The sequence below is a fragment of the Ictalurus punctatus genome, chromosome 16, assembly GCF_001660625.3.
Source record: "Ictalurus punctatus breed USDA103 chromosome 16, Coco_2.0, whole genome shotgun sequence".
NCBI classification, from domain to species: Eukaryota; Metazoa; Chordata; class Actinopteri; order Siluriformes; family Ictaluridae; genus Ictalurus; species Ictalurus punctatus.
The window spans coordinates 19,127,213-19,140,694 of NC_030431.2; the positions used below are offsets into that span (position 1 = coordinate 19,127,213).

The window sequence follows — 13,482 nt, forward strand, 5'->3', positions numbered from 1 at the left end:
CAAATTTGACATGGGAGCTATGCCAGGAAAAAGCCATTGCTGTCTAAAAAGAACATTAGAGCAAGAATACATTTTGCCAATGAGCATATAGGCCTTTTGGAATAATGTGGTCTGGACAGACGAATCAAGGAAACCCACAAACATCTTATTGTATGGAAGAGTGATCAAATATTCCAGCAAGCCTGGTGGACAATTATGCAAAACGACTGCAGTAAGTTTTTTCTGCTAAAGGGGGTAATACTAGCTTCTGAGGCAAAGGGTGTATTTACTTTTTCCACAGAAGAGTATCACATCTATTGATATTTCTATTGAATAAATGATGGGAAAAGCTCATTTTCCTTGTGGTTTTGTTCAAGTATAACAGCATTATTAATAGGCACTGTTTCAAAGAGGATCAAATGTTTGCTTGTCCAAAAATAAACCATTTCCACGGGGTGTACTTATTTTTTCACATGTCTTCTTATATACAGTATGCACTATGAGTTGCCATTTTACTGTGATCTAGATAGGTACTTAATAATAAAGCAAAATGTTACAAGAAAGAAAACGGCAAAGGAGCCTTATTACACGTTATAAAGATTATTTAATTAAGTGAAGAAATGTCCGTATTGAAAGAGTATTCATGGACAAGGATGATACTGAGCTCTCTAATATTGGTAATGGAAATGAACAAACTATCAGTGCATCTCTGTAAATACCACAGACACGGGATGAAAAATGGTTGCACTTTGACCAGGCAGTTGTGTTTTGCTCACAAAAAGTGGATTATTTAAATTTTAAAGCCACTGAATTACAAAGAATAAATCACTGCCACTTTAAACCCATCGCATAACAGAGCATATTGTTCCGACCTCAAAAGGGTTCAGAGAAAACAATATGAGGCTATGAATAAAACACAACCGACTCAGATGAAACACAAAACCTGCCTGGAATTATATTATTTATTTACTTTTCTTTCCCGTGTCAAGTTGAAGGAAATCATATTTAAGGTTTAAACTAAGATTAATGGCAGGGGCTTCAGGGTGATCTGTATGCGTAAAACAAGCTGGAAAATAAAACCTTGTCAAATGAAGAAAAAAAAATACCATCAGCCAACCGAACTCCCTAAGCATAAATAATAAAAAAATAATAAAATAAAGATACTGTACCCCCTATATATGGACCCTATTTCTATTGTTAATACATTACTTATGAACCAAAGCTTAGCCAGCGGAAAAAAAAGAGTTAGGATTGTATGGTGTAGGTGTTGGTATTGGTCCAAAACTAACCTGACCTTTTCCTTTTTGAGAATCAATTCTCATAAAATATTGACACAAAAAGTTTTCTCTAGTTTTTATTTATTTATTTATTTATTTATTTAAGAGAAATCTAATTGTAGTTGAAATTGAACGTGTAAGTACTTCTTCCTTTACCACACAGTCTGCTTCTCCTACACACACAAGCATTTATACACACCCACTCTCATTCACTGAATTCAAAATTGTGATAAATGTTGAAAGGATGTACAGTATTCAGTGTTGTGTGTGTGTGTGTGTGTGTGTGTGTGTGTGTGTGTGTGTGTGTGTGTGTGTGTGTGTGTGTGTTTTTAAGGCAAGGAGGGAGAACAAAAGGGTGACACCAATTAATGAATAAAGGATTCCATTAGCAGAATATTTGATTTGTTTCTTGGTGAAAATGAAAAAGCCACATAATGACCTCAATGTATTGGCTTTCGTAGTTGATCTAATACTAAAGGGATTTGTGTGGCAGTCTGGGAAATCACATCAGATGTCACTGTGGCTGAATGCTGGCAAACAGCCACATTCGGGTTTTGGTGTAAAATAGGGTTAATACAGGATGTTAAGGCTTAAATATTGAACATGTTTATTCAGTACTGGAATTGTGCGTAAATCAGAAGGGTAGATGGTGGATTTTACATAACCCCCACACCACAGGATCATCTAGGAAGATCATGGTTTAAGTTTAAAATCAGGACACCTTTTGTGATCTCCGGGAGGAGCGGCTCAGCCTCGAAATCAGCCAATTCTTCTATAGTGCAGCTTAGGCATTACATAAAAAGAGAGAATAATGCACAAGGCACACATAAGGACACACCTTTTCCCTCATGACCTCAGTGGAAAAAAAATCAAAAGATGATTTTAAGCAATATATTGAAATTAAATTCAAACTGCAATGCATTTGAGTACCATAAAAAAAAAAAAACCCTGTGTGACTACTCGTTGGTGCATCAGTTCCACACGACTGGCACCCTTGTTTTAATATGCATAGTTGATTTGATCATCCAGTGTCTTTGGCAGCTCCTTTGATGTTTAACGACCAAGCTGGATCAATATTTATGGGGTCTGTTTCTCAGACGGCGTGTCTCTCATGCTAATGTGCTGTTTCAGGTGGTTTAATCTACGTGGTGAATGGAGAATCAGCATACGGCCAGTCTGCTCCACTCCGAGGCTTCGTGCTCAATTATTCAACCAAGGAGATCCTGGATATGTTTGCGCCAGACACACAGGTGCTCTCACACACACACACACACACACACACACACACACACACACACACACACACACACACACACACACACACACACACACAGTGGTTCACAGACATGACTGCTACTCCACCTAACATAAGAGATACTTATCCTAATACAAAGCATAGTGTATTTTCTGTCTTCTTTTGCATTTGATGGTGTGATCATTGACTTTTGGGCAAATGTAATATATAAGCCTGCATGACAGCTTTGCTTTGATATTGTTACCACTCTGAAAGACATGACATGTTGGGATTATGGTGATGCCTTTCACAATATTTTACATTCTGGTCCTTACAGTATTTTAACTGTGAGAAAGTATTACATCAGATGAAAGTAATGCTTGTCTCATTCCTCTCTCTACTGGAAAATCGATTTAAACCTTTTTCAAGCACTGATGATAAGGATGTTTTCCCTTTTTTTTTTTTTCCCCAGCAAAAAGTTCTAGCCAAAATGTTTATGTGCTGAAGTCACACACACTTTAACCATAACACTCTTACCAGTCCTGTCAGCTAAGTAACTAGTCTAGCTTGCTATCTAGTTTCGATTTTTTAGTAGTAGTAATAACGATAAAAGAAAGATTTGTTTAACTCATTTCAATGAAGATGTTGATTGCCTTTGCAATTTGTAGCTTTGAAAGGGCAGAAAATGAACAGAAGAGGAGCTGCTTGTGTGACTTGACTCTATACAGCCACAGTTAAAGTGCGACGTCACATCACATGCTCATGAATGTCCCAAAAATTTTTTTATTATATTTCAGTGTTGGGATAGTGGCACTGATAAATTTTCAATTCAATATGTTGTAAATCCCCTCTCATCCACTCACTGACATGATTAAGTTTTTCACTAGTGTCTTGTCCTCTATGTTTGTTTTTCTCACACTCACTATACACCACAAGGCATTCACTAAATTCCAGGGGTTTCAGTACCGCAACGTAAAATGGGCGTTTCTGGAGGTGTGGCAAAGACGCCCCTTTACAAAAACAGGTCACCGAACATGCGCAGAATACTTTTTTTGATTCGGACATTCCCAAGATCAGCGATGTAAGATGAAGGACAAAACAATCATATTGGTCACTATTATGATTAGGGGGGGGGGGGGGGGGGGGGTTGTTTTTGTTTTTAAATCCTGTAAATGCTAAATTAACTAGTTCTTCAAACTGTCAACTTTGCTCTTTGTGTGTAAGTAAAGTTGAGTTTGAAAACATGGATAATTATGAGTTTGTTTTTGAGTTTGCAACAGCAGAGGAAACAATACTGAGGTTAAAAAGACTTGCATGATAGGACACGTAATAGAATTGATGTAAAGTCAGTAAGACTTTGAGCTTATTTAACTGAAACAAGCATTTCATGACAATAGTATTTTTCAAGATATAGCAGAGTTAATGTAAAAGGGTATTTGGCACGAGACCCCTGTGATCACAGACAGGTATATGAAGTTATAGTAGAGTTAATGTAAAAGGGTATTTGGCACGAGACCCCTGTGATCATGGACAGGTATCTGAAGTTATAGCAAAATGAATGTCAAACCCCTGTGATCATGGAAAGATCTGCAGCAAATTGCTTTTCTTCCCAAACTACGCATGATCGTTGACCTATGCAAATTCTCAAAATAGGCCACGCCTACGCGATGATGCATTAGCTGTTACGCTGACCTGAAATCCCTGGGAAAAGGTGCCTACCTACACCACAACTTGACTTCAGTCATTATTGAATTCTTTCAACTTTGATAGCACTTCACTGAAACTAAAAGAGTATTTTTAAAAGCAGCTGGTTTCCATTTAGCTCGTGGTGCTTCAAGTAGGATTACATGTAAAGCATGTGCTGGGGAGAAGAAAACACCTAATGTGAAAGCAGCTTGTAGGTCATTAGATTTTCTCATATTTAACATTTGCTTAGAGAGTGGCTGAACTTTTATTCATGAGGCCAGTATATGAACTCTGCAGCAGAGTGTGATGTATGTGCAGATATACAGGCATGCACATTCTGTGAAATGATCATGCACAGCGTTTCCCATGAACACACATTGATTAGTCTGAAAGCTATTATTCTTGGTTGATTGTTTTGTCTGAAGTGAATCCATTTTCCAATCTTCTTCAGATTGCTGTTGCTAAAGATTGTCCCATTTTGGCCAAACAAACACTTTGAAGTGCACACGGAGCAAGCACTTCAGGTGTATATTACATTAGAATAGAGAAATGGATTGTGTGTGGCTGCGGATGTCAAATTAAGAAACTTGAACTGAATTGTATTTAAGGTATTAGCTTAACCACACTGAGTTTGCTGCAGCGCCGACTGATCTCAGGCTGCCAGCAAATTTGAACTTACAATACATTTAGTTATGAAAGGTAGTGATGTAAATGTATAAATGCGTTGTTGTTGTTATTTCTTTCACTTCTGTTGGAAGGTTTAGTACGAAATCCTATATTGTACTAAAACCTTTAATATGTACTACATATTAAAATATGAACCAAACATTATGCATGAATGGAGAAATCCTTGCCTTTCTCCAGAGGTTAATCCATAAATATTAAGTAAGAAATAAATCCTGACAGGCTGTTATAGGAAAATAGTCCACAACAGAGTGCCTTTACTGCTCTGAACTTTCAGCGGCTCATCCCAAAATGTTTTATTGCTCTTATACCTCAGCAAGTTGCCACTGCTAACAAATTGTTTAAATATACTTATACATAAGTATAAGAACTTATACATACTTTTTATCCATTTATAGGTAATGTTGAACATGCGAGAAACAAATTCCTTTCTCTTTATAGCAGGTTATAGCATGTTTATAGCAGGTTAGGTTAGGATTGTAGTTATATTACAGAGAAAAAAAACAAAACAGTTCTATAATCATCTCCTCACAGAAAACTTCACCATATCAACAATTACATATATTTTGAAAAATCTTTGTGGTGCATCTACCATACAAGTCCCCAAGTTGTTACTATAGAAGCAATAACATATTCGAACGAGTGCATTAATGTAAACCTGTGATTCGCCTTGCAGGCAGAACTACTGTCAGAGCTGCTATTAGAAATGTCATCAATACCTTCTAAGTACTCATATTTAAGCACTGTCAACGCGAGAACTCAAGACATCCGTGGTATATCGTGATAATTACTATCTTGTGTGTGTGTTTTTATTTGGTTTAGAAATTCAAAATGCCTCACGACATTGTTGTTGTGAAAGATGGAAGTGTCTTTGTTGGGGATGCCGCCTCAGACTCGGTTATAAAGTTTGTCCCATCGGAAAGTAAGTTGAGAATTTCTCTCTGTATTAATTCTATCATAAATCGTAATCGTTGTCCAAATCATCTAAATGTACTTGCGCTTAAAAGCCTTAAAATGCAGAGGAGTGACAGTTTGAAAAGATCTTGATTAATCTAACTGCCTCATTAAATGGAAATGACTTTTTTATTTTTTTTAATCCACCTACTTTTTCGAAAAGGTCTCTAAAATTCTAAGCACTTGACTCACGTATGAAGTCTGGCCTCAGTGAGCAGCATGGCTCACGTCTAGTGTGTGATTTTGACTGATGTATAAACATTACAGATTCTGCTTGTTGTCTAAGGAAATGCATTATGCTTCATAATTTATGCTGTACTTCACAACCCGATGTCAAGATGCCCTGTTGAGATCAGTGGTGTTTTTCACCCTCACGTGTCAATCATCTGTCCCTTTCCTTTTGTATAATGATGTAGCAAGGACATGGCTGCACATTCATAAGATTCTGAATACAGCCCTGAGATGACTCATAGCCAGGATCATGTTGTTGTTTTTTTAAAACATTATTCAAGGCGAAAAACCCATCAGACCTTCACAGATTCAGCTTTTTAATAGCGCTCTTGATAGAAGGTAGCTTAATGGGCAGCTATTAAATGTCAGATACAAAGGACAGTTAACTACAAAGAAAATGAGCCGCCTTCTCCTTTCCTCCTTTCAGAAGCAGAGCACCGTTCTGTTAAAAAGGGAGGAATCGAGGTGCAGGAAATTGAAGGTACGTGTTCTGTTTTGTTTATATGTTTGTCTAAATGTCTGACCGTGATGCACTATTTATCATATTTGCTACCTTATTGTTGTTTCGGTTTCTATTTTGACTTTTGGGTCTTTCAGGTCATGGGTAAATGAGCAAGCAAAATTTGTTGTGTCAGCTGACATTTTAGGCCGTCAAACTCTACCTGTCCAAGCAAGTAGAGAAAATGCCACGCTCTCGAGGGCTGTTGCGAAAACAGAAATTGCACCCTCCTTTTATGAGGCCTTAGATGAACTCTAACATTTACGCTAAGCAGAGAGCAGATATTTGCCTAATGGTTACACAAGCCTAGGTTAACAGTTACATGATTAAAGCAACCTTTTCCCTGGAATCAAGTAAGAAATTGTACTGCTCTGTAATTAGGTTTAATAGACAGCCACTGAGGTTGGTACCTTTTTAACAATCTCCTTTATTAATCTCATTGTTTGAGATTGACATTTTCTAACATTCTACTTGCATGAGAAAGGAAAAGAGCTCCGGTTTTAAGGTTTAATTACCAACTTGCTTATCTACGAAACTCTCATTTCATATCAAAAGCCACTCAGTTTTGATTAAACATTGTTTTAATGACACAAGTACAAATTTATCTTAATATAGAGCAAAGTAAACATTCGTGTTGAAAACAGTCTTATTTTGAATGGTTTTCTTTAGAATCCGAGACGTTCGTCCAGGCCAAATTGAAGCCGATCCACAAGCAGATGGTCCACACCCCTGAAGCAGCCGTACAGAAACTAACCACGACTAAAGAGAAGGAGGCAGCGCCAGCTCAACAGGCCAAAGCTCCGGAGGAGATGGTGAAAGAAAAGGAGAATGAGAAGAAGAGTGATACAAATCAGGGTCTGTCTCCTGCAGTCCTCACCACTCTGCTCCTGCTTCTTCCTCTGGTGCTGGTCATCACCATCGGCGTCTTCATCCGCTGGAAGAAGGGCAGGATGTATGGAGGTAACTACTTCACAGAGAGGATTTTTAGCCATAGCTTTAAAAGGCAACAAGGAATCCTTGAACTTTGTGTGATCATGCTGTTTCGTCTGTTGGTTACAATGCCTTTTGCATTTAATTAATACTAATTTCAGCTCTATTAAATGGTTGCGCTTCACTTTAATGTCTGTCTATTGAAGTCAGTTTTATATCATAGTCTGCCTGATTATGAGATTGTTCAGAACAAAATGATTAATTTAGGCTACAAGTGACTACTTTGATTGTCTCAAGTACTCAGTTACTTGATTTTTGGGTAATTACAAAATGTGAGGATTTAAAACGGTTGGGCCAAGCAGAGGAAAGCTGATGTAACCCAATTTTTAGTGTTTCACAAGGTCTCGAAGCATCTACTCAAATCAAGTCCAGTCCGAGTTCTGAATGGGATCCTTGTTTAAGAAATGGCAGTAAACTTTAGTGGTGCTGTTTTAACATTTATTAATGTTAAAGGATGCAATTATTTCAAAACTCAGAGTACTACATCACTGTCACATAAGAGCCTCAGGGTGGAGTGGTCTAGTTTGAGATTTAGTCTTGTAGTTAAAATGCTCTCTGTCGGTGAGTCGGTGTCTGTATGCCTTATTAGATCTGATTTTAATGGATCTCATTTCCCCCCTACTTTTTAAGATGGCCATGAGGTGAAGCTGGAACCATCAGGATCATCAGGAGGAATCTTGGGTAAACTCAGAGGTGGGTGGAGTATGCCATAAATACAACACACAACACAGCATACAAACACACAGTTGATCAGTAGACTGCCGCTACGTGTCAGAGCTGGATCAACCGTAGTCACTAGATATACAGGAAAGAGTGCTTACCTTAAGACTAATGTCATGTTCTTCAAGCAAAGTTAAACCTGTAAATGTATAGGTCGAGTGAATGGAAGCTTTCTAACACGTACCAAAGTCTACTTTCTCTTAGATTTTTGAATTAAGGGCACGTATGAGAGTGCAACAGTCCCTTGAAGAAAATTGCTTTTGTGGGTACACGTCATGAGCAAAATCATTTATGCTCATTTCGTTTTCATTAAGACGGTCTGTGCCGATGAGTCTGCAGCAATGCAGAGACATTAAAGACTCTCTGTGACTAAGCACTAGGCATTAATTGGAAAGGGCCCAGCCCTTACAAATGTACTGCAGATGGTATGGATCTGAAGTGGAAAAGCCCTAAAGCACTTTTAAGATGGTACTGAGAGATCCAGTAAATGTAATTCATAACACTTTGTGAGCTGTCACTTTTTTTAAATTGGTAGGGTATCTTCCACAAATGACTTTCATATCAGATTGAACGTTGAAATGAACAGATGGTTACTGGCTTCAGCTTAAATAAAGTGAAGGGCCATTACAGGCACATGTTCAGGTATGAGCACAGTTTTATTCCTGCCTGAATGACCTCTTATTGCAGTGCATAAAGACTTTCATGACAGAAAGATCTTGTAAATTGTGTATATGCATATGAAAGTATAGGAACCGATATAAGCTGAAGCTAAATCAGTATGCATTGTGCAGCAAGTCTGTAAACAACTTCACACAGCATTGCCTCAGGAAACCGCACACAGTCAGGGGTTTAAATGAAGAAAGAGTGTGTATGTCCGTGGCGAATGCAGGATTAGTACAGCATTTCTAAGTAGTAAGCTTCCCGTAACTTCACTGTCGATGTTGTAGCAGTGCAGCTGTTACTACAGTAGAAAGACGTACCGAACGTTAGAAATGCTCCTCTTTTGAATTGCAGTGCTATATCTTACAACGTTGGAAAAATTGGATTATAATATGTTTTTGATCGAGACAACACTGCACTTAACCTCGTTATTAGCACATATTAGTTTTAACATTGGGGTTGGGGGTGTGTTCGTTAAAATATGGGTGAAAGTGCATGTTCTCAGCTGTTCACACTATGTACTGTAACAAGCTTATTTGCTTCTGTGTGGGACATGAAAAAGGTTGGAATATTTATTTAACCCTAGTATAATTTTTTATAATTTTTCTAGATACACTAGATAACATTTACTAGTCAGCGCCAGAATTGTGGCACATTTGTTAAAATAATATTTGTTTTCTTACAATACACTTACTTCAATTAAAGTTTCAATTTGACCTATCTTTACCAAAGGTGCCAATAATTATGGGCCTGACTGTATTTCAGTGGTTCTCAAAGTGTGTGTGTGCGTGCGCGTGTGTGTGCGTGTGTGTGCGTGTGTGTGCGTGTGTGTGCGTGTGTGTGCGTGTGTGTGCGTGCGTGTGTGTGTGTGTCCCACCCTCCTGTCTTACCCTGCTGCTGCTGCTTTATAATTGAAATTGGTACTTGGTTGAAATTCGTCTTGGAGCTTTATAAAGCATGTTTCCAGATTCTATTAAATATTTTTTCAGATTTGAAAATATTAACTTATTCAATAAACCATAGCTTAGCTCTAAAGGCTTGATTTCTCATTCTGCGCACCCCCCCATAAGCCTGCAGTTGAAAATTTCTCATTTCTTACCACTGTTTTAAGTGAAGCAGTATGTAACTACGGACTTTACCGGAACTTTCCAGCTGCTTTTAACTAGATATTTCCATGGAGTTCTAATGTTCTCTCTATGTTTCCCCAGGCAAAGCTGCAGGGACATTAAACTTGGGCAATTTCTTTGCAACCCACAAAGGCTACACACGGCAGGGCTTTGACCGCCTCAGCACGGAGGGCAGCGACCTGGAGAAGGATGACGAGGACGCCACTGACTCGGAGAACGAGGAATACTCTGCTCCGCCTCCCCCCGTTTCCTCGTCCTAATGATCCGGCCCAGGCTCCGCCCCTCCGTCTGTGCTCGAACCCTTACAATGTACTGCAATCCTATATGTAACTATACGCATTGGCTGCCAATATATTTAATTTATTTGTGCAGAAACCTTTTTTTTTCCTCAATAGAAAATATGACTGTCATTTTTATTTATGATTTTAGAGGAGCAAACACATAGAGGAGCAAACACTGGTAGTTTTAGGGATATAGCTATATGCTTATTTTTAATGGAAGACAAGAAGGAGGTTGTTTTCATTTTAATTTGACAGACGTATGCCGATAATTTATCTTGATAAAACTTGATAGTTTTTATTTTTTGTTTTGTTTTTCTTTACGTTTTCAGGTAACTTGTCCAGATGTTTGTTTTATCTCTAATTTGTACATTTGTGCCTTTTTGATTATGTATTTCGCCTTCTGCAGCACCTATATTACTACAGATGTGCCACTTTCTTCAAAGCGCTGCTATTGTCACCTGTATTTTGATTTCTGTCGTGCCGCATTAAATGAAAATTAAAAAAAAAAAATAGAGGATTATTAAGATGTATCTAAAGCTGTATTTACAACATTTTCCAAGCAGGATGTGAGATGTGTCTGATATTTGTTGTGACATACTGAGGTTTTATTGCAAGAATTACTATTTTCAGTAACAATGTTATTTGTGTAATAAAGTGTCTGCAAAGCATCACACTTTTCTGGTGATCTTTTTTTATATTTTGTAATTTGTTCAATTGGAAAAAAAAAAGATTTTAGACTGGTTTACACGGTTAATTAGTGATTAGCAGAGACGTACAAAATATTTAACCGTGTCCACGTGTAAAACAATGTAAATGTGGATGTAAAGTACCTTTAGAAGTTGTTCAGATTCTTGTGCAAAAACAATGAAGTCAGATGCACAATAATAATCAATGTTCTGTTCAATCTTCCCCACTTCCTGGCTGGTGAAAAAATCACCCGGCTCTGTTCCTGTATATCCAACACAGATTGATGATGTATTTGATTCAACCTGATCAGTTAATCACTTCAGTTAATAGGTGTGTAAGTTCAGGGAAATCACTTAACTGCTGGCATGTTGCCACAACCTGCCTGCACCAGATTCTCTTTCCATTTCCATCAACTAACAGCTGAATTTTTAAAATTTAAACAATAATGTGTTACAGTAAAAGCTCCAACTGCTCCAGTTATGCTGTGGTCTTTGTTATGATCAATGATAGAAAATCTTTAAGCCCGGGTCTTTAAATCTTTTTTTTTTTAAAAACCTCCACTAAATCTCTCACACACTTATAAATATTAAAACACTCACCTAGAAACACTTTTTCCCCTTACACCTCACTGATCTTGACTACTGTGTACTAGCAAAAGAATGAATACACTAAATATAAAACCCATGTGAAGCTCTATTTACCCCATTATAATCTATTACAATTAACAGCTTAATGTGGCTTCCTGTGTTAAAACAGTGAGCTAGAGACACTGACATTCCTCCCAGTGGATAGTTTAGCTTAATGTAGAAATATATATATATATATATATATATATATATATATATATATATATATATATATATATATATATATATATATAAATGTTGCACACTTATATTTAACAAAGAATTTTTTTTAAATCTCTTTGTTAAAAATGTGTGCGCAACAATTATTGGCACCCTTTTAGTCAATACTTTGTGTTACCTACCTTTGCTAAGATAACAGCTCTGAGTCTTCTCCTATAATGCCTGGTGAGGAGAATACATGGCAACGGATCTGAGACCGTTCCTCCATACAGAATCTCTCCAGATCCTTCACATTTCAAGGTCCAGACTGGTGGACTCTCCTCTTCAGTTCACCCCACAGGTTTTCTCTGGGTCTCAAGTCAGGGGACTGGGATGGCCATGGCAGGACCTTGATTTTGTGGTCAGTAAACCCTTCTTGTGTTGATTTTGATGTATGTTTTGGATCATTGTCCTGCTGGAAGATCCAACCACGGCCCATTTTAAGCTTTCTGGCTGAGGCAGTCAGGTTTCCATTTAATATCTGTTGATATTTGATAGAGCCCATGATGCCATGTATCCTAACAAGATGTCCAGGTCCTCTGGCACTAAAACAGCCCCAAAACATTAAAGAGCCACCACCATATGTAACCGTGGGCATGAGGTACTTTTCCATATGTCTACCTCTCTGTGTGTGCCAAAACCACCTCTGGTGTTTATTGCCAAAAAGCTCTATTTTGGTTTCATCTGACCACAGAACCCGATCCCATTTGAAGTTCCAGTCGTGTCTGGCAAACTGAAGATGCTCGAGTTTGTTTGTGGATGAGAGTAGAGACTTTTTCTTGAAACCCTTTCAAACAACTTGTGGTGATGTAGGTGACTTCAGATTGTAGTTTTGGAGACTTTCTGACCCCAAGACGCAACTAATTTCTGCAGTTCTCCAGCTGTGATACTTGGAGATTTTTTTGACTACTAAAAAACCATCTTCACAGTGCATCGAGACAATACAGACACACGTCCTCTTCCAGACTGATTCATAACATTTCCAGTTGACTGGAACTTAATTATTGCCCTGATGGTGGAAATGGGCATTTGCAATGCTTGTGCTATTTTCTAATAGCCCTTCCCATTTTGTGAAGCTCAACAACCTTTTGCCGCACATCACAGCTATATTCCTTGGTCTTACCAATTGTTATGAATGACTGAGGGAATTTGGCCTTTGTGCTACCTCATGTTTATACCCCTGTGAAACAGAAAGTCATGGTTGAACAAGTTCCTGTTCCTAGTCACCCATGTGTAGTAAAATAAATAAATAAAATAAAATCTAAAATGTCAGTGAGAATATAATGAATTCAATGAATTCATAGATGTGCCAATAATTGTTGCACACCTATATTTAACAAATATGTATTTTTGATAACCTGTGTTGTGTTTCCAATTCTTTGATATCTTTGAGAGCAGAATATTTTGTGAATTTGTTGAAGAAAAGATCAAAAGCTTAAACAATAAAGACAATTTTTCACAGCCTTCTTTGCTCATATTTACCAAGGGTGCCAATATTAGTGGAGGGCTATGTATGTGTATGTATGTATATTTATATAATGTTGTTTTTATTACCGTTTTGTCCTTTGGGTAGTGAAGAGTGTTTATGACCAGGTGTACGAGAGATTTGGTGTTCATTAAACCACGTT

The 13,482-nt window shown here is 37.7% G+C and overlaps 1 protein-coding gene across 3 annotated transcripts in view; it reads left to right on the plus strand.

Annotated features, from left to right (window-relative positions):
- pam (peptidylglycine alpha-amidating monooxygenase) overlaps nt 1–10,990 on the plus strand; it is an 81,178-nt gene extending 70,188 nt beyond the window's left edge. For all 3 annotated transcript variants that reach the window (XM_017489705.3, XM_017489707.3, XM_017489706.3), the window contains 6 exons: nt 2,388–2,506; nt 5,683–5,782; nt 6,473–6,526; nt 7,214–7,504; nt 8,165–8,227; nt 10,123–10,990. In XM_017489705.3, coding sequence (XP_017345194.1) covers nt 2,388–2,506; nt 5,683–5,782; nt 6,473–6,526; nt 7,214–7,504; nt 8,165–8,227; nt 10,123–10,301 — 806 coding nt within the window. In that variant the 3' untranslated portion in view covers nt 10,302–10,990. The remainder of the gene's footprint in view (nt 1–2,387; nt 2,507–5,682; nt 5,783–6,472; nt 6,527–7,213; nt 7,505–8,164; nt 8,228–10,122) is intronic.
- Nucleotides 10,991–13,482: the final 2,492 nt, after the last annotated feature.